Consider the following 25,307-nt stretch of genomic DNA (forward strand, 5'->3'; position numbering starts at 1 on the left):
TCCGAACAATGGTTTTAATACATTCATATAAGACAAGTTTGGTTTTGCCTCACCATAAAGGTAGCACCTGACCATTGAGAACAAATTAAGCTGCCTGCTGACTGTAGAGCGCATGCGCAGATCATTGTGATCACGTGGAGCGTGTTTAATGTGTGCAGTTCATTTATCTTAACGGTCCAGGTGCGTAATTTCACTTTCAGAATACTGATGACCGACAAAGGTACGTGCATTCTTATCTTTACAGCAAAGATGGGCATTTTATCTGGATAGATTACAATATGATGAAGAAAAACTTTAAAATGTTTTCGCCTCATAACAACTTTATTTATCTGTTCATAGAGAACAACAGCTACTCATCGTACGTTACATGTGAACACTTTTGCAGTTATTCCTATTATGTTAAATACCTAAATTATTCCAGTTATTGTCCTTGAAGTAGCAATAATGTTAATATTTGGAGAGGGGAAAAAAGCAGTAACTAATTATTAAGCATGTTGTTTCAGTTGTGGGTTGAGTGTGCTTAAAATACTAACTACATTTTAATATGGCTTACTTTAGTTATTCAAATATTGTAGCCGGCTCTTCAGCTGAGAAATGTTACTATTGCAACACACATGAGTCTAATTTAACCCAGGAACTTCCCATGGCAGGAAAATTAGATTAGTGATACACGCCCATCTCATCATTTGTTTTCAAGGGTGTCTATGTAATAACTTCTTTGTTCCCACAACCATGCCTGGCATCATTGGTGGTCTTTTAAAATGTTATCGGGTTAAGAAGTTGCTTGTAACAATTGCTTGTTTGCTCGATGTTGTGTTAAACCTGATTTATTGGATTTATGTGAGATGTTAATGTATGTATAATTACCTTAGTATTGCATCTTTATAAGTTACCTCATATTCTAAAGTTAAGTGTTAAGCAAAAATTTACAACCCAGGAACTACAAATAAGCCATTTCTACATGGAATGAATGTGTATTTTCTCTCTGTGTGTGTCTGTGCATTGTAGATCTTAAGAGGAGTGACAAACCCTTTGTTTCTCAATGGCAGACGGTCTGCCTTCAGGATTACTGGAAGCATGTGTCATTGTTGGACTTTCGCATGACAAACTGAAGGAGCTGTCCCAGGTAGAATAAGATCTTTCTGCATTGAGTCTTATGTTATGTGTTATGAAATGTAAGTCCGCAACACACTAGATGCAAACATCCTGTCCATGAGACAGGCTGGAACAGGCACAGGTCTATAGGATATTATGTGATGGAATTCATGATTGTGGTGCATCTTGGTTTCGTTTTCAGGTTAATCCAATGTTTCTTTGTTTGTTTGTTTAAAGAGTTATTTAAAATAAACATTTATTTTTATTAATGGGAAATAACAATTTTAATAGCTATCAGTGGGGCTCTATACAGAACCACACGGTTCAATTTTAATGAACTTTTTATGCCAAAAAAGGTTCTATTTAAGGATAAATGTCTTAAATGATTGCATAATATTTTAATGTTTAATGGTTTATTTCCATTTTTTTCTAGTAATAAAGTGTTTTATTCATAAAATGTAATTATTAAAAATGAATTAAAGCAAGAGTAATTAAAACTAAATCCATAAAATGTTCCCATGATTGGAACCCCTTAAAACTTCTATGAAGCACCTGAAATAACCCTTTAAGGTTTAAAATAGAACATTTTATTCAAAGAATGTATATCAAAATATGATATATGGTATATATCTGAAGGATATACACTTAAGACAGATGTGTTTAAATTGATGTGTACATTTACATCAGATGAAGTCTCCAGTCATACTGTATCAGTGTACCTGAAAAAAACTTTATTTTACTTTAAGGCAGGTTTACGTTAAAGGGTTAGTTCACCCCAAAATGAAAATTATGTCATTAATTTCTCACCCTCATGTCGTTCCAATCCCGTAAGACTTTCGTTCATCTTCGGAAGACAAATGAAGATCTTTTTGATGATAGAATGCTGTCAGATTTCCTTCCATTGACTGCCTTTGTAACTACCACTTTGACGCTTCAAAAACTTCATAAAGAGATTGGAAAACTAATCCATATGAATCGAGCGGTGTAATCCAAATTTTCTGAAGAGAATCAATCACTTGTTATGATGAATATAATTTTGGCTTTTACTTGCATGTAAACATTGATCAGTGAACATAAGCAGAAGCCTCTTCCGGAAGCTCAAACGGGCTGCGTGACCAGTGAAGTTCATTCTCGTGTGTTACGCAGCACGTTTGAGCTTCCGGAAGAGGTTTGTTCTTGTGTGTTATTCATGTTAGGTTGAGCTTCTGTTTATGTTCGCTGATCAGTGTTTACATGTGAGTAAAAGCCTATATTAAATCATAACCAGCGATCGATTCTCTTCAGAAAATTTGGACTAAACTGCTCGATTCATATGGATTCGTTTTCCGATCTCTTAATGAAGTTTTTTGAGCATCAAAGTGGTAGTTACAAGGCAGTCAAACTGCCAAAGTCACATGATTTCAGTAAACGAGGCTTCGTTACATCATAAGTGTTTCGAAAACGTTTCGAAATTTCAATGGTTCACGTGGCTTTGACAGTTTGATACGTGCTCCGAACCACTGATTCGAAACAAAAGATTCGTAAAGCTTCGAAGCTTCATGAAGCAGTGTTTTGAAATAGCCCCTCACTAGATATTGTTGAATAAAGTCATTATTTTGTTTTTTTGGTGCTCAAAAAGTGTTCTTGTCGCTTCATAACATTAAGGTTGAACCACTGTAGTTAAATAAACTGTTTTAAATACGTCTTTAGTAGCTTTCTGGGAATTTGAAAGTGTTAATTATCTTGCTGTCAATGGAGGCCTCACTGAGCCAAAGGACTTTATCAAAAATATCTTAATTTGTGTTCTGAAAATGAACAAAGGTCTTATGGGTGTGGAATGACATGAGGGTGAGTAATAAATGATGGGGTGAATTAAGCCTTTAAGGCAGGTTAATATTCCCATTATGGTGATCACAAATGCTCAAATACTCACTTTATTTCAGTAAATTATTGGACATTTTTGGTTGTAGAACACATCATGGGCAGTGGATACACTTTTAAAATCACCATGGAGAATCACCATACAGCATGTGATTTTATGTGAAATGTGCTGTTTTTCTGCACGTGACCAGTCTTTGCTGCAGGTGAATGGAAGTCCTTTACCTCGGCTCGATCCTGAGGTCATACAGGTCTATGCACCTCCGTTTGTGTTTAACGTCAGTGAACCAGCCGTGGGAAATTTCATCCAGACTCAGCTACGATGCTCCTTCATTAAGAAGAAAACTGATAGGCCTGTTATTAACACTGGAAACCCCAAGGACGAAATCACAGAGGATGTCAGTGTTCCCAAAGACCTGGATCTGGTGGCTCTGCCACATCTTTGCTTTCCAGGTGAAACTAAATTGTGTGCAAAAGCTTGACTATGCATCTGCTGCAATTCTGTTCCACCCAGACCTTCATACATTTCACAGTGTAATATTTTAGAAACAGTATAAAATATCTGTAGAAGGGGGCAAAGGTCAGCACACAGACAGCCATATAAAGAACAATTCATGCTGTAAATGTTAAATAGTTCACTGCACAGTAGCGTTAGTTAATAAATAGATTAAACTAACATTCTTTTCTTTTCTTTTTTTTTTTAAATCAGGAGGGCTTCAGGTAACTCAGGAGCAAAAGGTGGAGCAGTTTCACTTCCTAGTCTTCACTGATGTGTTTGGAAACCAGTCTCATGGAGTAGTTCTCCAGTACTATAGTTCAATACAGGTCAGATTCTTCTTATAACCTAGATAACCTCTCATTATGGTTGTGTATTGACAGATCACCTGCGCTGAATGTTACCTGCTGTTTATGGGTGAATGTGATTTCACCAAGTAAAATATGTTTCTGGATCAACATCTTTGTTGAACCTGGTTGTTTCAAATGTTGTTCCAATCAGATTTGAGGGACACGTTTACAATTTATGTCAAGTTTAGGCTTACAACCAGGGTTGGGTGCTTCTACATTGGTGTAATTCATTTCCCTCTGATTTAAGGGGTACGTTATGGGTAGGGTTAGGTTTAGGGTAAAAGGAGGATAGAGTTAGGACTAATTTTTTGGTCTGGAATGTTGTTCCAGGATCAACAAAATGTTGATCCAGGAACATGTCTTACTTGGCAAAATCACGGTGAGTGCTGTTTGTGAGTGTGTCCTGAATAATTGTGACATGGTAACTGGAAGTTGCTTTAGTTTTTCTTTTATTTTTATATATATATATATATATATATATGTTTGTTAGTTATTGTCTCAATGCCACCATTTTATAAAGGTTAACTACTTTAAGACATGGGCTGGATCCAGCAGTGGATATTATTTGTTTAAAGTCGCAGTACTTTTCAGACTAACATAAATGGTGGTGTGCAGATGATGCAGTTTTGTTTAAGGCACTGATATATTCAAACTTTTAATTTTAAACCTTGTTATACAGGAAGAGATGCTGTATTTGAATGGACACCAGTCTTCACAACTCTACACTGCTTACGCGATATGTGTTATATCAAAACACCCATATTACAATGCTCTCAAGGACTGTCTGTCCAGGTATGGCTAAGAGTCAAGATTCATGACATTTATTCACATGTATTGAAAAAGAAGAAAATATTTGGGAGACTGAGAATATACTGTACAACAACAAGTTTGTCAGCAGTATTAGTGGTACATCATAAACTGCATTCTGCCTTCATAAAGTATGCTGTACTTAATTTGCCAGTTTGATATCACCTCAGAGTCACAATGTCCACATTTTTTCAAGAAACCAATCTGCAAATGTCATAGTTGTGCATATGCAGATTATTCTCCATTACCTGAGTTTTCATTCACCTATCCGCAGCCTCTTAGGGCAGCTCAAAATCTGCCAAATGACTAATATGGAAGAGCAAGTGAAGGAGTTCTCTGCTAAACTGGCTCTGGTCCCAGTTCCTCCTCCTGGTCAGCTGCATGTGGTGGGTTTATTTTAGGCATCTAAAGTTTTGCAAAATCAGAGAGTGGAGTAAAACTAATGCCACAAGAAGATGTGTGATTACATATGAATACATAATACATACATTTAGTTATCATTTCTCTTCTCTTTAGTAATCATTTTTCTTTTCAGATGTTCACCTTGCAACCTCTGACCATTGTCCTTCCATCCAAAGAAGATAAAAATCATCCTGTCATTGACCTAGACTTGCATCTTCCATTCCTCTGCTTCAATTCCAGAGAGCTGCTGCAGGTATATAAATGCTGATTATTAAATATGTCAACAAAAACAATTACTAGGAAATTTCCTTGTTAGCGGTTTGAATGAACACAGACTGCCTGTGTTCACTCAGACCGCTAACAAGGAAAGAGTCCATCAATTAATTTTAGATGCAAATATTTGAAGAAAAAGCTTTTTGATTAAACAGTGTTACTCAAATTCTTGGAATTCTTCAAATAGGAATAATTTTGCATGTCTTCATTCCCCTGTAGATCATAGCCAGTATACTCACAGAGCAGCGTATGGTGTTCTTTTCCTCGGACTGGTCCAAACTGACCCTGATTGCTGAATGTTTCATGCTCTATATTCGGCCCCTGCGCTGGCAGCACCCACTGGTGCCCATATTGTCTCGTCAGATGCTTGACTTCATTATGGCTCCGACTGCCTTCCTCATGGGATGCCACATCAGCCACTATGAGGAAGTTGCCATGGTAAAGCCTAAGAAATGTTCCCTATTAACCCATTTAGCTGTTTTTTTTTTTTTTTTTAGTTCAAGGGTTTTTAAACTAGGGTCCGCAAAGGAGTACTAAAGGAACTGTGAAAATTAAAAAAAAAAAAAAAAGTGTGTGTGTGTGTATATATATATATATATATATATATATATATATATATATATATATATATATATATATATATATATATATATATGTATATGTATATGTATTTAATTAACATTTAACAAATGTAATGCTATTAGTGTTTCATTCTGTTCTAAGAGATTATTATTGTTTATTCTATTGATGATTTCTATTGTTGACATTTTTATTCTATCTATCTATATCAGGGTGCCCATCTGATTAGCTCAGGGTTTGTTTGTCTTGTGTCCTTTGTTTGTCTGGACCACGGTCCTATACCATGAAGCTGGTTTAGGTGGCTAGCCAAGTATGTTTCAGTTTAGTTTGCGCCAACCCTGGGTTTAGGCACCAAAAAAAAAAAGCAAATGAAAGTGGTTTGGCTTTTAGCAGTGTTTATCGCCATAGCAACTTGCGCTCCACGGCTAACCTGCCCTGGGGTAGGTTATGTTCCAGGTAAGAGACCAAAATTAAACCAAAACCTACATTAAATCAGCTGTGAGCAAAGTGACACATGTCTGATGCAATATATATAAGCTTTAGAATCTATAGATAAAGCTAAAAAAATTACTACGTGTGAGTTTAAAGGGTTAGTTCACCCAAAAATGAAAATTCTGTCATTAATTACCCTCGTTGTTCCACACCCGTAAGACCTTTGTTCATCTTCGGGAACACAAAGTAAGATATTTTTGATAAAATCTGATTGCTCAGTGAGGCCTCCATTGACAGCAAGTTAATTTACACTTTCAAAGCCCAGGTAGCAAAGACATATTTAAAACAGTTTATGTGATTATAGTGATTCAACCTTAATTTTATGAAGCAACGAGAATACTTTTTGTGAACCAAAAAAAACTAAACAAAATAACGACTTTATTCAACAGTTTCTTCTCTTCCGTATCAGTCTCCAATGCACGTTCACGAGAGCACCACGACGTAATCTCGTAATATTCTGCAGAAGAGAGAAGTGAATTGCCCTGCTTCTCTTACGAGAAGTGAATCGCAAATTCACTGTGCCACAGCATGTGATTGGCTGTTCACTACTGATGTCACAACTAAACTCAGGATCAAAGCCTAAGTTGACAGAGAAAGTTGATGATCAGCGTCATGGTACCAACAAAGCCTGATCGAATTGGTTTGGTTATTTCAGCTTGAAACTAATTATGTAACCCTGAGTTTGTTCAAGTACCATCATGGTGTTTGTGTTGTCATGCCATGTGGGAGCAAAAGAAAAGGGAGGGGAAAAAACAAAACAAAAAAAACCCTAAAAGCTCAAAAACAAGGCTAGAAGAAGAGGAAAAACATGTATGAGCCATAATGAGACAAGGTAACAAGAGGGCCATGGCATGACAACACAAACACCAGGTGTCAGCCATGTGGTCCAGACAAACAAAGGACACTAAACAGTGGCTGCGTCCAGAATCGCATACTCTTGTGCAGGTACTTATTTTAAATAATTAATTACTTCACGACCACAAAAAAAAAAAAAAAATGTTCTATATAGTATAAATGTAATCTCAACATACTACATTCACCATGCTGTCATTATCATGTGACCTACCAGTGTCAGTTCTACCAGGAAGACTCGGGAGGCAAGGAAACATTTGAATAAGATTTGTAAGTTTGTATGCAAATATCGAATAGATTGAATGATAAAGTTCTTTGGCGTAGGCCCCGTCCATAGTACAATCCGGAGGGTAGCAGACGTTTGCAGATCCTGCCTTAAGATGAAGGCAGGGGCGGAGCCTACCCCCGATGTATGGACAGGGACCGACCTGGTGGTGGGGGGGAGGATAGGGGGTGAATGTCAGCGTCGGTATCTGCAAACATAATAGTGGGTGGGAACAGAACTTGTATACTCGGGTGACGTGTAATGATTGGTTAGATAATGAGTAATGACGTGCATTAGAGTCTTCCAGGTAGAACTTCCGTTAAAGCTCCTATTTCCGTCGCTTCACTACCATTCACAAATCCTCTCCATCGGATGCACACTTCAGAAAGTATAGGTCATCTGGGTACTTTTTGCCTACTCTGTAGTACTGTGAATTCGGACATACTTCTTTTGTCACATACTGTTTTTCACCTACTAGGGAAGTATGTGATTTCGGATTCAGCGGAAGAAAACCTTGAGCTGATCAGGGGTGTGTTTACTGTACGACCGTGACTCGCTGCTGAACTACCATAGTACAATGCATATAAAAACTAAAAAATAAAAACTGTTCCAAGCCAACCTTTATACTTTGAGAAATTCATGACATTAGTTTTTTACTTATATCAAATACCTGTCAACTTCTGTGATTTGTGATCTCTGAAATCACTGTCCATTTATCAGGAAGCTGATGACCTGATTCTGATCAATATTGATGAGGGAACTGTGTCCTGCTCTTGCTGTCATTACTTTGACGTCCCAGACACCCCACAGGCAGCTGCTCAGAGTTTCAAGAGTCGGTAAGAAACATTTATCCATTAAATTTAAGTCTAAGAGTCTTTATTCTATTGGAGTAATCAAAATATACAAGATATTAATAATCTCACATTATCAGACCCAGCTGCCGAGACCAGGCCCCATTATATAATTGACAGTTATGTATTTGTCAGGTTTGTAATTGTTTTGCTGAATCTTCATGCAGAAGGAAAGGTCTTCAATTACACTATGACCTGGAAGTGGTTCATCAGAGCATCTGTGGAGATCTTAATGAGCTTCGGATGCAGAGAAGACTCTGGCAACACAGACTCAATTTGGAAATACAAAACATCATCCTGGAGCTTATCGTTAACATGTTTAGGTCAGTAAGATCATGTGCGGAAATCTAGAACTGACTTTTGAACTAACTGAATTTAAATCGTCTGCATATATCTAATTGAAAAAAATTATCATTCTTCTTTTCCCAGAGATGTCAGGAATTACCTTAATTACGAACACAGAGTTTTTAACACTGATGAGTTTCTCAAGACCAGGGAGCCAGAGGACCAACCATTTTATAAAAAAGTGAGTTTCCAGTTAATAATATATCTGGTCTTCAAACTTTAGAAATAGAACCAAACTGTACAATTGATGGCTTTTACTTCATGACAGGTCATGGAAACACACATTTTCCACTCCTTCTTGAAAGAACGTTTGAATGGAAAGATGGATACATTTACCCGAATGGAGCGTAGTATTCAGACAGACGACCAAAAGTAAGTTGAAGCTGTGTCTTTTCTGTACAATTTTTTTTTTTTTTGTTAATTTTCACCATTTCGTCTCACCTTAATGGCGCATCTTAGGAGCGGCGGCAACTAACAGCTGAACGTTGATTAAATAAGATGCCATGAAGAGATTCAGGTGCGTTTAAGTCACGCCCCAGTCACCAATCAGACCTACAAAAACAAAAGAAGAAAACAACCAGAACCACAACAACTGGGTCATAGCAAACAGATTTTCCAAGGAAAATTCTGTATCTGAATTTTTTTAAAGAAAAAATAAGTAGAGGCTTAATCAACAAAAGTAAGGCAATTAATCACAATCTGTGATCTCTCAAATATAATATATTACTTTCTATTCATGTAAAAAATGTATCATGGTTTTCACAAAAATATTATTTTAATATATTAAAAAATATTAAAATAGCAACACAGCTATTTTCAACAATGATAATAAGAAATGTTTCTGAAGGATCATGTAACACTGAAGACTGGAGATGGCAGTCAGGAATAAATTACATTTTAAAATACATTAAAATAGAAAACAGTTATTTTAAATTGTAATAATACTTCACGGTATTGTTTTTTTTATTGTATTTTTGATCAAAGATGCATGTATACAAATATATATATATATTGCTATAAATTATTATTAATAATATTATGTTATAGTATCTTTAGATTTCTCTAAAATATTAACATTTCATTTTTTTATTAAAATATCATTTGTTATTCATTTCTTCAGTAGATTGAAGCGATCAGTGGATTACTCTCGCAGACCCACCACAAGGGTAATGATTCTGAGAGGGGGTTCATCTGAGAATGGTCTGACTAAACGTCTGAGCACAAGTCTAGCTAACCTGGATGATGTGAAACACCTGAGTGTCCTTAGACCGACGCCGCCAACTAAAATCTTTCCTGAAATGCGTAAGAGAACTGCAGTAGTGTTATTCATCTGCACAGCTCAGTTTTGTATTGAAATATATTTGTTACTAATGATCCTTGCAAATCCCTTATCCCAAAAGCTCTGAATACTCCATCCAGGCCGGTAAAGATCTTCCAGCTCCCAGATCTCCCTACTCCCTTTACGTACCCCAACTTGCGCCATTACTTTGGGGATCTTATTCTCCAGCTGAACAAAGCCATATCAGCCACCCCACCTGATGATTCATCCCTGCTTGCCAGATACTTTTACCTCCATGGCCTCATCAACATGCTGAACTCTAAGCGCTTGGATGCCCTCAGTGACTTTCAGAACCTCTACAAAACAGATATTGAGATTTTTCCAGGAGAGCTGGTAAAGACGCTGGTTGACTCTCTGCATATAGAGGAGAGAGTCGAGGCACTGAAGAGATCTGAGCTCAAACGGCTCATCTGTCAGGTAAAGAACAATGAAAAGAGCGAGCATATGGAATCAGACTATAACGTGAAGACGTTCCAGCTGCCCAAGGCCCCCATGCAGTTAGAGGAGTTTGTGAAATATACTCAGGAATCGGGCATTGTGCGGGATGTGGCTACCACACAGAGATTGTTTGAAGCTCTCACTGTTGGTAGGTCTGAGCTGCAGTGTGTCACTAGCTATGTTTCCATCCAAAGGTGTGAATTAAACCTATCCACAAAATTTAAAATATTGCATAAAGCATTCGCGAATAAAGCAACATTTCCATCCCATATGTTCAAGAGAAAATTAAAAAATTAATACACTTTATTTTATATAGCACCTTTAAAATCAGCTTCTCAAAGCGCTGTACACAAGATAAACAATACATAAAACAATGAATAAAATAATAAACCAAAAACCAGCAAGCACATGAGAGATTTCCAAAGAATAGGAGCATAAGAAGAAAAAGCCGTCAACCATAGATTTTAAGCAGGTTTGAGGAACAGCCAACAGATTAAATTGTGAAGAGCGCAGTCTATGATTTGGGACGTAAGAAGTTAGTAACTCGGACAAATAATTTAGAGCCAGGCCATGTAATGCTTTATATGTCAGCATCATGATTTTAAAATCAACACGGAACGTGACCGGGAGCCAGTGCAAGGACTCCGAAATGGAGTAATATGATTGCATGTCCTGGTTCCAGTCAGGATCCTGGCAGCCGAGTTTTGTATATATTGCAACTTGTTAAGTGTACAGTAGATCTGGCTAAAAGGGTATTACATTAGTTAATCCAAGAGACAATGAGTTTATCACCTTTTCAGCTACTGTAAAATTTTTGCATAGGATGCAATCTTGCTATATTTCTAAAGTGGAAAAAAAAAGATGTTTTAACAGTGCTCTGTACATAAGGATCAAATGTAAGTCTGGCATCAGAGATTACTCCAAGGTTCTCAGTTTTCTTTAAGACTTCAAAATAGAACCATCAACAGACAGAGTCAGTGAACCAGCTTTGGAAATGAAGGCTGAGCGATCGCAACAGATGTCCAAGTGGTGACAAATAGATAAAAAAAGAGTAAAGGGCCTAAAATTGAGCCCTGAGGAACACCAGTGAGCACCGAACTGATCTCAGACCTGTAATTACCCAAGGCAATGAACAGGGAATGGTTAGTAAAATAGGATTTAAACCACTTTAAAGCTGTCCCTGAAACCCCAAAAGCATTTTCAGAAAAGAGTAAGCAGTGATAAACGGCGTTACTAACAGCAAGGAGACATTTTAATTGTTTATTAATAAACTAATGTTTTCTGAATCAGTGTCGGCTGCAAAGATGAAGTTCACATTGCTGACTCCCATTTCATTTGGATTACATAATCAGAGAGTAGCCTATTTCTTTTCGTTTTGAATTATTTCGTTTAAAAGTAGTCATTTCAAGCTTTTTATAGATATATTTCTCATGTCTATGAGGCAAGCAGCCTATACGCTGAGTTTCGGGTCATTTAGCCTATAACACGCGCTCCAGTTCACGTGCAAGTGATCGCGCCGGCGCCTCCATGTCATGATTATATTGTCTGCTATATTTGCTTCTTATTTAATAAATCTAAGCAATTGGTTGATGAAACATTAATTAGGATACAATTTTTAAAATTAGGATACAATTTTTACAAAACGAAATTCACTTTAAAGAAAGGCTTTCTACAAAACAAAACTTGATGAAGTGCTCAAAATCATGTCTGACCCACTCCATGTCTTCCGATATATTGCGCATCTTATCATGTATTCTATCTTACTCATGCTGTTCACTTTTCATAATCAAATAGATGAATTTAAAACATAACATAGGCCTATTTAAACATAAATATGAAACTACGTTTTCTTTAATGGCTACCAAGACGTAGTACAGTACAGAGAAATTTCATGTCTTGAGCAAGAGCGGATCATGAGTCTTGAGTCGGATCAAGAATAATTTATTTTTAGACTTATATTTAATATTGGGGGCATCCAAGTTATTTGACATATTTTAATTTTTTTTTTTTTTAAAGTAACGCAAAAGTTACTTTCCCTGGTAATTAGTTACTTTTATAATGATGTAACTCAGTTACTATTTGTGAGAAGTAACTAGTAACTATAACTACTTTTTTAAAGTAACGTGCCCAACACTGAGAGTAAGTAAAAGACTATGATCAACAGTATCGAAAGCAGCTCTGAGATAAAGGATGAAAATGGAAATAGCGCCAGAATCAGAGGCCATCAACAAGTCATTGGCAACCCTGACCAGAGCCTTTTAGTACTGTGAAATTTACGAAAACCTGACTGAAGGGGTTTGAAGAGATTATTAACTGTAAGGTGGCTATACAAGTGAGAGGCAACAATACGTTGCAGTATTTTTTTGCCAAAAACAGACAATTTGAAATGGGCTGGAAATTGGCTAATGTGCAAAATCATTAGGGATGCACAATAAATTGGTACCATATCAGTTACTTTTTTTTTAATTTATCTGTATTTGTCAATATAGGCCTCTGGATATTTCTATACTGTATCTCAATAAGCTTGCTCATTTCCCCTATTTTTACATTTAGATTACATTTGCTGTCTTCTAACGCTCATTAAAGTTTATCTTCAGTGTTTAGCAAACATTAAATATAGCAAATTAGTGAATATACATAAATATACATTTTAAAACTAAACAATATAATATTTGCTGTTACTTTAAAAATGTATAAATATATATTATAAATGTACTTGTATCTTATTTTAATCTATTTCGAAAAAATAATGAAAATAAACAAATTAATTAAAATAAAAATCAGCTGTTTATCGTGACATTATGTAAAACAAGTTTGTTTGTTACAAAACATGTTGGTTCTGATCTAGTTTCTCCCTCTGCTTTCTCAGATGGGCAGAAGGAGATTGATCCAGAGATGTTCAGAGTGTTTTACACCTTCTGGAAAGAGACTGAGGCAGTAGCACAGGAGGTTCTCTTGCCTGCCAGTGTCCTGGAATGCCTGGACAACAATGAGTGTGTGTACAAGCTGTCCAGCTCTGTGAAGACCAGTTATGGTGTTGGTAAAATCGCCATGACTCAGAAGAGGCTCTTTCTGCTGACCACAGGCAAACCTGGATATGTTGAGATCACCAAGTTTAGGGACATTGAGGTTTGTTAGTGTTCATACGCGTGATATTCTATTCAAACTGAGAAGTTAGTGTTTGTGTTAACCTTATGACTCTTGTGAACCCAGGAGGTGAAGATCTCCATTGCTCCATTCCTGCTTTTGAAGGTCCCATCTCTAAAGATCAAGAACAGCCTGAGGAAAGAGATATTCGAGGCTAATTTAAAATCAGAGAGTGAACTGTGGAGCCTGATGATCAAGGAGATGTGGGCTGGCAGAATGATGGCAGACAACCATAAGGTAAAGTTCACCTGTGCTGTGAAATACCCAAGACTGGGGAGATATTAAAGAAAACATGAAATCAAAATGAACCATTTACACTTCCTTGCCAACTTAATAATAGAATTGAATACGCACCTTTCAAAGGTTTGGGGCCGGTACAATTTTTCTGTCTTTGATAAAATGCATCAGTAAAAACTGTGAAATATTACTACAATTTAAAATAGATATTTTCTATTTTAATACATTAATGTCACATGATCCTTCAGAAATCATTCTGATATTCTGATTTGGTGCTGAAGAAACATTTCTTATTATTATCAATGTTGAAAACAGTTGTGCTGCTTATTTTTTGTGGATAAACTTTTTTCAGGATTCTTAGGTAAATATAAGGTTCAAAAGCTGTCCCTGAAACCCAGCTTTTGTAAAAAAAAAAAAAAAAAAAAAAAAAAAAAAAAGAAAAAGTCTTTTGTAACAATGTCAAAGTCTGTAACTTTTGAGGAGGTAACTGTTCCTCCCCTTTTACGTCATTGCATGTTTTAAAACACAAATGCACAAATAAATTACTTAAATTTGTGATCTGTGATCTCTTCTTTTATCAGGACCCCCAGTATGTGCAGCAAGCACTGACCAACGTCCTGCTTATGGATGCAGTGGTGGGTTGTTTACAGACACAGAAGGCCGTTTATGCTGCCTCCAAACTGGCCTATAATGAAAAGCTACGACAAGAAGGTGCCTTTCCATCTATAATGTCTCTGATTCTCTACCTGTAAGAACATCAATATAATGAAGACAGCACAGCTGTATTAAAGTTTTTTTTGTCTTCATTCCCACAGTCCCCATGATCATCCCCAGACCCACAGCAGAGACTCTGAAACACAAGATCAACCCATCCCAGAACATGACGAACCCTCAGTCTGTCGATGTCTTGCTATACACTCCAGGTCTGCATGCATGAAATAGTTCTGGATTCCTCCTGTCTAGCCTGTCCCCATGACATTTCGCCATATTTTTATATACATTCTTTCAGATTGAAAATTCGTCAGATTATTATATACATTATTTCATATTGGAAAGTTAAACGCACTGGACAAAGCTGAACATTTTTTCACTATTGAAAATATATTCTTGAATTAAGCTTATGCATGTTATCAAAATCTATCAAAATGTAACTCTTTCGGTGGGATGCAAATGTGTGTACAATATATGTGTGTGTGTGTATATGTGTGTGTATATGTGTGTGTGTGTGTATATATAATATATATATATATAATATATGTTTGCTTTGGATCCAGATTTTGGAAAACACCTAAATGAGAATGTGGAGCACTTTTTGTTTTTGTTTCAGTAACATGAACAAACTGTTTGTGGAAGGTTTATTGTTAAATAACTCTTTTTAACTTCTTCCAGGCCACCTAACTTTCTGCGACAGTGATGTGGATAGAAGCCCTAAGCTCTGGTGTGCTCTCGGCTGTGGGAAAGTGGTTGTGTTTGATGCTGTCAGTTGGTCCCTAAAGCAAAACTGCATTCATTTAGGAAATTCTCGACTGGTAAGATGCTGCTAATCAATTTTGATTTAATATATTAAAGATGATAGACAAGTAATTGACAGCAATATCAAATGTCCTTGATAAAAGCTTTTCATTCTCTATTTAGTGACACTGCACTGAGAATGTCCTTTTCCATATTTGGGATCTTCAAGTAACAGACAGTCCTTTCTGAGAGTTTTGTTTTTGCCACAGTAAAATGTATATGATGCCACCTTGTGGATTGGAAAATTATGGCAGCTTTGTTTTCCAATGCCTTGTAAACCTGGCTGTAGTTTTTGGATCTGTGGAAAAGTGAAAGAAAAATAAAGTCTAAATCTCAAAACAGATTTCACACAACAGTCTGTTTTGTGCCCAGAACTGCATGATGGGATTGGACCAGGAGCAGGTGTGGATTGGTTCTCAGGACTCTGTCATTTACATAATCAACACTCACAGTATGCTGTGTCATAAACAGCTGACCGAGCACCATCGAGAGGTCACAGACTTTGCCCTGGAGAAACTGAGCCCTGAGAACAGATTAAGGTGAGTATTGAACGGGAACTTCATTCATTGGGTCCGGCCTTAATGTCCTGGCTGGGGATGGATTAGACTGACTGCACTGTGATCATTTTTATCTATACATTTTTAATTGTACATTTTAATATAATAAATTTTGTTTATTATCTAAATAATTATTTAAACAAAAATAATAAATGTTTTTATCTATAGTTAATTACATTGATTTAATAAATGAATATATATATATATATGATATATATAAACAAATAAATACATTTTATTACATCTAATTTAATTATTATTATAATGTATTATAATACATTTTGTTTATTATAGATAGAAAGAAAGAAAGAAAGAAAGAACAGTAACCTCACCAGCAGGCGGCAGTATTGTTTGTAATATTTTCTGTATATTTGACAACTGCCGTTGAGAATAGAGATTACACTATAAAGAAATGTAATTTTGATGTGTTCTCCAAGCCAAGCGCAGGTGTATTCCTGTAGTGCAGATGGCACTGTGATTGTTTGGGACGTCCCCTCTCTGAAGGTAAAGAGGCAGTTTCATCTGCCCTGTGACAGACTGCAGTCCATTCAAGTTCACAGTGATGCCTTATGGTGTGGTAAGTTTATCATCAGCCTACTAAAACATGTGCATGAAATAAACCTGGCATAGTTTTTTCAGAGGTTATTTGGCAACAGATAGCTTGACATTAATGAGGTTAATCTGAATATAAAAAGTATTTAATTTCAATCTAGCTTTTGTTTATTGTTTGTGAAGGTGCCAGGGATTGTGTGATGAAGCTGACACCGAATGGTGCTGTGCTTCATAAGATTCCCCTCCCGGACCATATGAAAACCACAGCCAGTGCCTTCAGCAGAGTCACACTCCTTATGGAGGTTTGTGTCACCACTGAATCAGCCTTATCTAAATATGATGATCCCCTTCCTAAAATATTTATTATAGTCATAGATATATATTTTTATGCGTAAAGACCCATTTGTACTGTGTGAAAAACATAAAGCATTATACATATTATATATATCATTTAATAAAGAAATGAAGAATGAAATGGTAAGAAATCAAGAAATCAATTTTTTTATCAATTTAAACCCACTCTAGTGGATTCAGAACCATGCAATACTCGCAACAATGACCGCAGCATGTTTTAAGCTATAAATCTTTATTATTCTAATGAATCAGGAATTATTGTGTCTCTGTGTATTAGATGTGTTTTAGCTTTGTCGTTATAGTGTGAAGTAGTTTTCCTTTGCTGTTTCATGCTTTTGCACAAAAACACTTGACACCCAGACAGTCATGCCATTAAATTGTGATGTGAATTGCATAAAATTATAATGTGTTTGGATATAACCAACGATCTTAGGCTCTTGTTTTGTGTTTTTTTTTTTAATTTTTAATTTTTTTTTTTTTTTAGAGAAGACAGATCTGGACAAGTTTCACAGACTCAGCAGAGCTTTGTATATGGGACTCCAGTGACCCCGTCAAACCACCCAAACGGGTCACACTCCCCAGTTGCAGTGAGGTCACCTGTATGATCAGAGTAAAAAAGCAGGTACTCAGTCTGGAGGTGTAGATGTTACCTTTTTCATGATTTTTCCATGGTCAGACTCACACCTACAGGAATTGTAAATAAAATCTTTAAAGAGATTAATTATTTAATTATGCAATTAAAATGACTTGAACTGTGCAATTAAATTTGCTAATATATGGCACAAATTATCAAAGTTTGGGGTCAGTAAGATTTAGTTTTTTTTTTAAAAAGTCAATACTTTTATTCAGCAAGAATGCATTAAATTGTTTTAAAGTGAGAGTAAAGATATTTATAATGTTACAAAATAACTTTCTATTCATCAAAGAATTCTCACAATTTCCACAAAAATATTTAAAGGGTCATGACATGATTTTATTTTAATGTTCCTTGAGGTTCACTTATAATGTTCAACGCTCATTCTGACCCTGTCTGAAATGATCAATTTTTAAGGGGCGGCTCCTTCAAGTCAGTAAATAGCCACTAATATGAGAAGAGCTGTTTAAACTGGACATGTCAAAGCGAACATTCTTTCACTCTTCCGTTTGTCCTGTTGTCGACAGACTCAAGTGCCTGAAGTATGTCAGAAACTGAATTCACATTTGTAAACTGTGTCCAGTGTAGACAGCGTCAGTGATTATAAAGGGTTCTATTTCCTTTTGATTCGATGCAACGCTCACATCCAGTGTTGGCAAATGTCAGCAGTTAAGCGACTGGATGCCATTGGGCAGGTTCTATGGTGAGTTGATGTATTACTATTCGTCGATGTCTTGCTCTGGAGGCAGGTATATGCAAATGTATTTGCCCATGTGACATCACGGATCCCATCCCGCAATATCAAAACGACACATATGATTAAATAAATGCTTTTTTTATAATGAGGAGAATGTTTCAAGCTATGAAACTTGGAGGATGTTTTAATGGTACTAAGACCTCTTATATGTCAATTGATCATGCAAATTTTATTTCTCATGTCATGACCCCTTTAAGCAGCACAACTGTTTTCAACTTTAATAATACTAAGAACACCAAATCAGCATATTAGTGTTATAATATTCCACAATATCACTGTATTTTTTTTGTCAAAAAAATGCAGCCTTGGTAAGCATAAGATACTTCTTTCAAAAACAATAATACAATTTTTTAACAACCTTAAAATTGCAAACAGTAGCTTGTTTGTTTGGTGATCTCATTTGTGTGATATCACATGAGATGAACTAAGAGCATTATTGTACATTGGATGTTGATCTTTAAAAAATAAAAACTATCAATTTCTCCTCTTTCTAGGTCTGGATTGGTTGTAGTGGTGGGTCAGGCCTCAGTAAGGTTGTGGGGAAGATCTTAATGTTGGATTCTGAGAGCCTGGAAGTTGAGAAGGAGCTTGAGGCCCATGAAGACATTGTTCAAACGCTGTTCTCAGCAGAGGACCGATACATACTCAGTGGCTCTGCAAAACTTGATGGCAAAATCGCCATCTGGAGAGTAGATTAAACAAGCTGAGAATTTAAAATTAAGAGTTTAAGGTCTTAGTTTCACCTAGCTTCATTTGATTCTTGGAAGATAAAGGAGATGAAAGGGAGATTTATTTTCTTCAGTTTCGAAAATATTGTATACAAAATGCGCACTTGTATTATTTCATATGTTCTTCACATTCTCTCTAACTATCTGTTCAGTTTAATGAATTGCCTTTTGTCATGTAACCCCATCAGGATGTGGTGAGTAGAGCTGCTACTGGTTTTGATTGGAGTTAGCCAGTGATGGCACTATGGGAGCTAACTAGAGTAACCAGCAGGTTGCAAATACTTAATCAAGCCTGTTAAGGGAGTCAACCGACTACTACAAGGCTGTTTGTATAAATAGTCCTACATCTCATATAGTTCAGCATTTGAGACCTACTAATTGCTCATTAGATGTCATTCCCTCTTTTCTTCTTCTCCAGGTTCTGGATGTTGTAGTCCCAAGAATTTTATGTTTCATAAATAGCAGTCTAGCAAATGGTATAGTCCCATCTTGTTTAAAGCATGCTATAATACACCCAATTATTAAAAAGCCTGGACTTGATCCTTTAGTTTTTTGTAACTATCGCAAGGTTTCAAAGTTGCATTTTATTATCTAAAATTTTTGAAAAGCCTATTTATGCTCAGCTGCACTTTTTTTTAAATAAAAATTCAATTTTTGATAAATTTCAGTCAGGTTTTAGGTTTAAACACAGAACAGAGTCTGCTCTTTTAAAAGTGAACAATGTTTTTACTTTCTGTTGACTCAGGTAAGGTTCTGGTCTGGTTCTCCTTGACCTTACGGCAGCATTTTATACAACTGAACATGAAATGCTTTTGAAGGGTTTAAGTCAGTAGGTAGGAAAATGCCGTTAAATTGTTTTCTTCTTATTTAAAGGACAGAAGTTCTGTAGTACAATTACTATAGAAATCATTCCTCTGATTCTGCAGTTTGTGTTTGTGGGGTTCCTCAGGGGTCAGTTCTGGGGCACATATTGTTTTCTTTGTATATGCTACCACTTGGCCTTATATGTCGAAAATATAATGTGCAGATGACACTCAACTGTATCTTCCGTTGAAGGCAGATGATGGCATCTGCATTAAATGCTCTGATGAACTGCTTAAGTGACATTAAACTATTATACTTAATGAAGATAAAACGGAAAGCCTAGTGTTTGGCTCCATTATGTCACCCACACATATACTAGGCCCTCTTCACTGTAAAAAATAAAAACAGAAAATAAAAACTGGTAATTTTCTGCCAGGACATTATCCAGTAATTTTACGGAAATTTCTGTTAACCCTAAAACACAACACAATGTAATGCGTAATTCAAAATACAGGTAAAACACCAATATAGAAAGTGGTGAAGGCTGGTTTCTTTCATTTAAGGTGCATTGCAAAAATAAAAGCCTTTTTGCTTTTTAATGACTTGAAGCAGGTTATACAGGCCTTTATATTTTCAAGTTTGGACTTCTGTAATTCTTGTTCTGTTGAACCGCCTTCAACTTTTACAGACTGGGACCAAAAAGCAGGTCAGTGTTGCATTGGCTTCTAGTTAATTTCAGGGTGCAGTTAAGGTTTTAATATTTGTTTTTAAGGCCTTGCATGGCCTAGCTCCCAAATATATTTCGGATCTTCTCCAGCTTTACCAAACAACAAGGCCACTGAGGTCATCTCAAACATTAATTTTAAAGGTCCCCAAATCTCATCCCCGGGATCGTGCTTTCTCTGTTGCTGCACCCCGCATCTAAAATAAGCTACCTTTGGAAATAAGATGATGTACTACATTGGGTCATTTTAAATCACGTCAAGTCAAGTCACCTTTATTTATATAGCGCTTTTTACAACTGGTACATTGTTTGACTGCACAGCAGCTCTTAAAGAATAGTGTCAATGCAGGCAGATCAAAAGCACTGTTGAATATCAAAATGTCAAGTCAAGTGTCCCCAACTAAGCAAGCCAGAGGCGACAGCGGCAAGGAACCCAAACTCCATCAGGTGACATCAGGTGGCAGACAAGTGGCAAATTGGTGTTAAAATGGAGAAAAAAACCTTGGGAGAAACCAGGCTTAGTCGGGGTGCCAGTTCTCCTCTGGCCAACAGTGCTTTGTTACAATTCAGGTTGCTATCATAAGTCCAATAGGATCGCAACATTAAAAGTATTTATTTCAGTTCCATCCAATTGAGGATCGTATTCATCACGCCGGTATGGACGGTTGTTGAGGAACTGTGTCGTGGCTGTCGTGTCGATGAGGCCTTCACAGGGGATGATCTAGTTGACTCAATCTCTGCTGATACTTCAGGGCTGCGTTGTGGTCGTGTCAAGGTGCAGGTCCTTGGTCTCACCTGGATACGGCCCGGATCCGGTTGACTACGGTGAACCTCGGGATAAACAGAAAGACTAATATTAGCGTAGATGCCATTCTTCTTCTGATGTAACGAGTACATCAGGTGTTATAGGAAGTGTTCCCGGTTCCGGCTGACCTAATTTATGCAGCCTAATAATCCTTTAACGGATTTGGAAATATAAATTGGTAATGTGTTATGTGTATGCCAGGTTAAAGAGATGTGTTTTTAGTCTAGATTTAAACTGACAGAGTGTGTCTGCTTCCCGAACAATGCTAGGAAGATTGTTCCAGAGTTTAGGTGCCAAATAGGAGAAGGATCTACCACCTGCAGTTGATTTTGATATTCTAGGTATTATCAGCTGGCCTGAATTCTGAGATCGCAATAGACGTGAAGGACTATAATGAATTAGGAGCTCGCTCAGGTACTGGGGAGCTAAACCATTTAGTGCTTTGTAAGTAATTAGCAAGATTTTAAAATCTATACGATGTTTAACAGGAAGCCAATGCAGTGTTGACAGAACTGGGCTAATATGGTCATACTTCCTGGTTCTAGTAAGAACTCTAGCTGCTGCATTTTGTACGAGCTGTAGTTTATTTATCAGGCGAGCAGAACAACCACCCAGTAGAGCGTTACAGTAATCTAGCCTTGAGGTCATGAACGCATGAACTAACTGTTCTGCATTTTTCATTGAGAGCATATGTCGTAGTTTAGATATATTTTTAAGATGGAAGAATGCGGTTTTACAGATGCTAGTAACATGGCCTTCAAATGAAAGATTGGTATCAAAGAGCACACCTAGGTTCCTAACTGACGACGAAGACTTAACAGAGCAGCCATCAAGTGTTAGACAATATTCTAGGTTATTACGTGAAGAAGTTTTTGGTCCAAAAATTAGAATCTCTGTTTTTTCTGAATTTAGTAGTAGGAAATTACTGGTCATCCAATTTTTTATATCAGCTATGCACTCCGTTAATTTTGTGAATTGGTAAGTTTCGTCAGGGCGCGAAGAAATATAGAGCTGAGTATCATCAGCGTAACAGTGAAAACTAACGCCATGCTTCCTAATGATATCTCCCAAGGGTAGCATGTACAGAGTGAACAGTAACGGTCCTAGTACTGAGCCTTGTGGTACTCCATATTGAACTTGTGATCGATATGACATGTCTTCGTTTACTACTACAAACTGATAACGGTCAGATAAGTATGATTTGAACCATGACAATGCAATTCCACTAATGCCAACATAATTTTCGAGTCTATTTAAAAGAATATTGTGATCAATAGTGTCAAATGCTGCACTAAGATCCAGTAACACTAATAGAGAGATACAACCACGATCTGATGATAAGAGCAAATCATTAGTAACTCTAATGAGAGCAGTCTCAGTACTATGGTACGGTCTAAATCCTGACTGGAAATCCTCACAGATACCATTTCTTTCTAAAAAGGAACATAGCTGTGATGATACTGCCTTTTCTAGTATTTTTGACAGAAAAGTGAGATTTGAGATCGGCCTGTAATTGACTAATTCTCTAGGATCAAGTTGTGGTTTTTTAATAAGAGGTTTAATAATAGCCAGCTTAAAAGTTTTTGGTACGTATCCTAATGATAAAGATGAATTGACGATATTGAGAAGAGGGTCTATGACCTCTGGAAGCATTTCTTTCAATAGCTTAGTCGGTATAGGGTCTAACATACATGTTGTTGATTTTGATGATTTAACAAGTTTAGACAATTCTTCCTCTCCTAAAGCAGTAAATGAATTGAATTTTTCCTCAGGGACACTACAATGCACTATCTGACACGATACTGTAGTAGACGGTTGCATGGTTATTATTTTTTCTCTAATATTATCAATCTTGCAAGTAAAGAAGTTCATAAAGTCATTACTGCTGTGCTCTTTGGAAACATCAGAAGTTGAAGCTTTATTTCTTGTTAATTTAGCCACTGTATCAAATAAATACCTAGGGTTGTGTTTATTTTCTTCTAAGAGTTTTGAAAAATAGGCAGATCTAGCAGATTTTAAGGCCTTTCTGTACTCAATCATTCTCTCTCTCCACGAAATACGAAATACTTCTAGTTTTGATTTCTTCCAGCTGCGCTCCATTTTTCTGGCTGCTAACTTTAGGGCCCGAGTGTGGTCATTGTACCATGGCATTGGATTAATTTCCTTAATCTTTTTTAAACGCAAAGGAGCAACTGAGTCTAATGTGCTGGAAAAGACAGAGGCAATAGTTTCTGTTGCAACATCGAGGTCTTCTAAGCTGTCTGGTATGCTAAGGCGATGAAAATGATCAGGAAGATTATTTATAAAGCAATCTTTAGTGGTAGAAGTGATGGTTCTACCATATTTATGGCATGGAGGCAGTTTAGCCGCCTTGACTAAATGTAGTATACACGAGACTAGATAATGATCTGAGATGTCGTCACTCTGCTGCAGAATTTCAACAGCATCAATATCGATTCCATGTGACAATATTAGATCTAAAGTATGATTATGACAATGAGTGGGTCCTGACACATGTTGTCTAACACCAATAGAGTTTAGAATATCTGCAAATGCCAATCCTAATGCGTCTTTTTTATTATCTACATGAATATTAAAATCACCAACAACAAGGACTTTACCTGCAGCTAGTACTAACTCTGATAGAAAGTCAGCAAATTCTTTGATAAAGTCTGTATTGTGTCCTGGTGGCCTGTATACAGTAGCCAGCACAAATGTCAACTTACATAATGTTACGTAAAGTACCATAGTTTCGAAGGAATTATATTTGAAAGACTTCTGGCTAATACTGTAAATATTACTATAGATTACAGCAACACCTCCCCCTTTGCCTTTCTGACGGGCATTGTGTCGATAATCATAACCTTGAGGACTAGACTCATTTAAAGTAATGTAATCGTACGGTTTTAGCCAAGTTTCTGTCAAACACAGCACATCTAGATTATTATCTTTGATAATATCATTAACAATAAGTGATTTTGAAGAAAGGGATCTAATATTTAACAACCCGAGTTTTATCATTTGTTTAGCATTATTATCTCTATTTTTTATTTGTTGAACATCAATTAAATTTTTACCATTAAATGGGTTTGGAAGTTTTTTTGTTTTTACTAATTCGGGGTACAGACACAGTCTCTATTTGAAAATATCTAGGTGTAAGAGTTTCTATGTGTTGAGAGTTATCTGAATTTTCTGACTTCTGTAACGTGAGGCAGCTAGCAGACGGTCGGTTTAGCCAGTTTGTCTGCTGCTTTCTGACCTGGGCCCCAGTTTGTCATGTTTCAGTTCTAAGACTATGTGCCATATTACTAGAGAGAAGAGCAGCACCATCCCGGGAGGGATGAATACCATCTCTTTTTAACAGGTCAGGTCTGCCCCAAAAACTTTTCCAATTATCTATGAAACCTATATTATTTTGCGGACACCACTTAGACAGCCAGCCATTGAGTGATGATAATCTGCTAACTATCTCATCACTCCGACGAACAGGAAGGGGGCCAGAGCAAATTACTTCTCCTGACATTGTACTTGCGAGTTCACACACCTCTTTAATGTTAATTTTAGTGATCTCCGACTGGCGAAGTCGAACATCATTAGTGCCGACGTGAATAATAATCTTAGAGTATTTACGATTAGCATTAGCCAGCACTTTTAAATTTGCTTTGATGTCAGGTGCTCTGGCTCCCGGCAAACATGTGACTATGGTGGCTGGTGTCTCTATTTTCACGTTCCGTGTAATAGAATCGCCAATAACTAGGGCACGTCTGAGGATGCATTTACTTGCCCAGGCATATGGCTGAGTTAGCAGTTGATTACACCTTGCTTTACTGTTGTCTTGTGTTTTAATGTATTTTTGGTTTGGTCTTTTATGTTTTTGGTTCTTTGTTATTTATGCTGTTATGTATTGTTGTTTAATGGAAAGCACTTTGGCCAACTCGACTTGTTTTTAAATGTGCTATATAAATAAATAAAATATATTAAGAACCAATTGCTGTGCTCTTGAAGCGTATGCTGCTTCAGGAATGGGATTGCTCAAATCACAACAGCGGAAATGT

The 25,307-nt window shown here is 36.6% G+C and overlaps 1 protein-coding gene across 4 annotated transcripts; it reads left to right on the plus strand.

The window, feature by feature from the left end:
* The first annotated feature begins 85 nt into the window (after positions 1 to 85).
* Positions 86 to 25,140, plus strand: dennd3b (DENN/MADD domain containing 3b). Of its 4 annotated transcripts, none has more exons than XM_051865431.1 (24): positions 86 to 220; positions 1,009 to 1,126; positions 3,147 to 3,405; positions 3,662 to 3,777; positions 4,478 to 4,590; positions 4,880 to 4,991; positions 5,141 to 5,260; positions 5,500 to 5,718; positions 8,189 to 8,304; positions 8,487 to 8,642; positions 8,749 to 8,845; positions 8,933 to 9,036; positions 9,785 to 9,966; positions 10,065 to 10,589; positions 13,311 to 13,570; positions 13,655 to 13,825; positions 14,407 to 14,536; positions 14,641 to 14,748; positions 15,215 to 15,354; positions 15,710 to 15,876; positions 16,332 to 16,471; positions 16,630 to 16,748; positions 17,285 to 17,422; positions 18,686 to 25,140. In XM_051865431.1, the coding sequence occupies exons 2-24, from the start codon at positions 1,043 to 1,045 to the stop codon at positions 18,887 to 18,889; spliced, it is 3,780 nt and encodes a 1,259-aa protein (XP_051721391.1). In that variant the 5' UTR covers positions 86 to 220; positions 1,009 to 1,042; the 3' UTR covers positions 18,890 to 25,140. The 4 variants fall into 4 exon arrangements, with proteins under 4 accessions (XP_051721391.1, XP_051721394.1, XP_051721393.1 ...); XM_051865434.1 differs by having other exon boundaries at positions 104 to 180; XM_051865433.1 differs by lacking the exon at positions 86 to 220 and adding an exon at positions 245 to 358.
* The last annotated feature ends 167 nt before the right edge of the window (positions 25,141 to 25,307 follow it).

This window comes from Ctenopharyngodon idella, chromosome 16, assembly GCF_019924925.1.
Source record: "Ctenopharyngodon idella isolate HZGC_01 chromosome 16, HZGC01, whole genome shotgun sequence".
NCBI classification, from domain to species: Eukaryota; Metazoa; Chordata; class Actinopteri; order Cypriniformes; family Xenocyprididae; genus Ctenopharyngodon; species Ctenopharyngodon idella.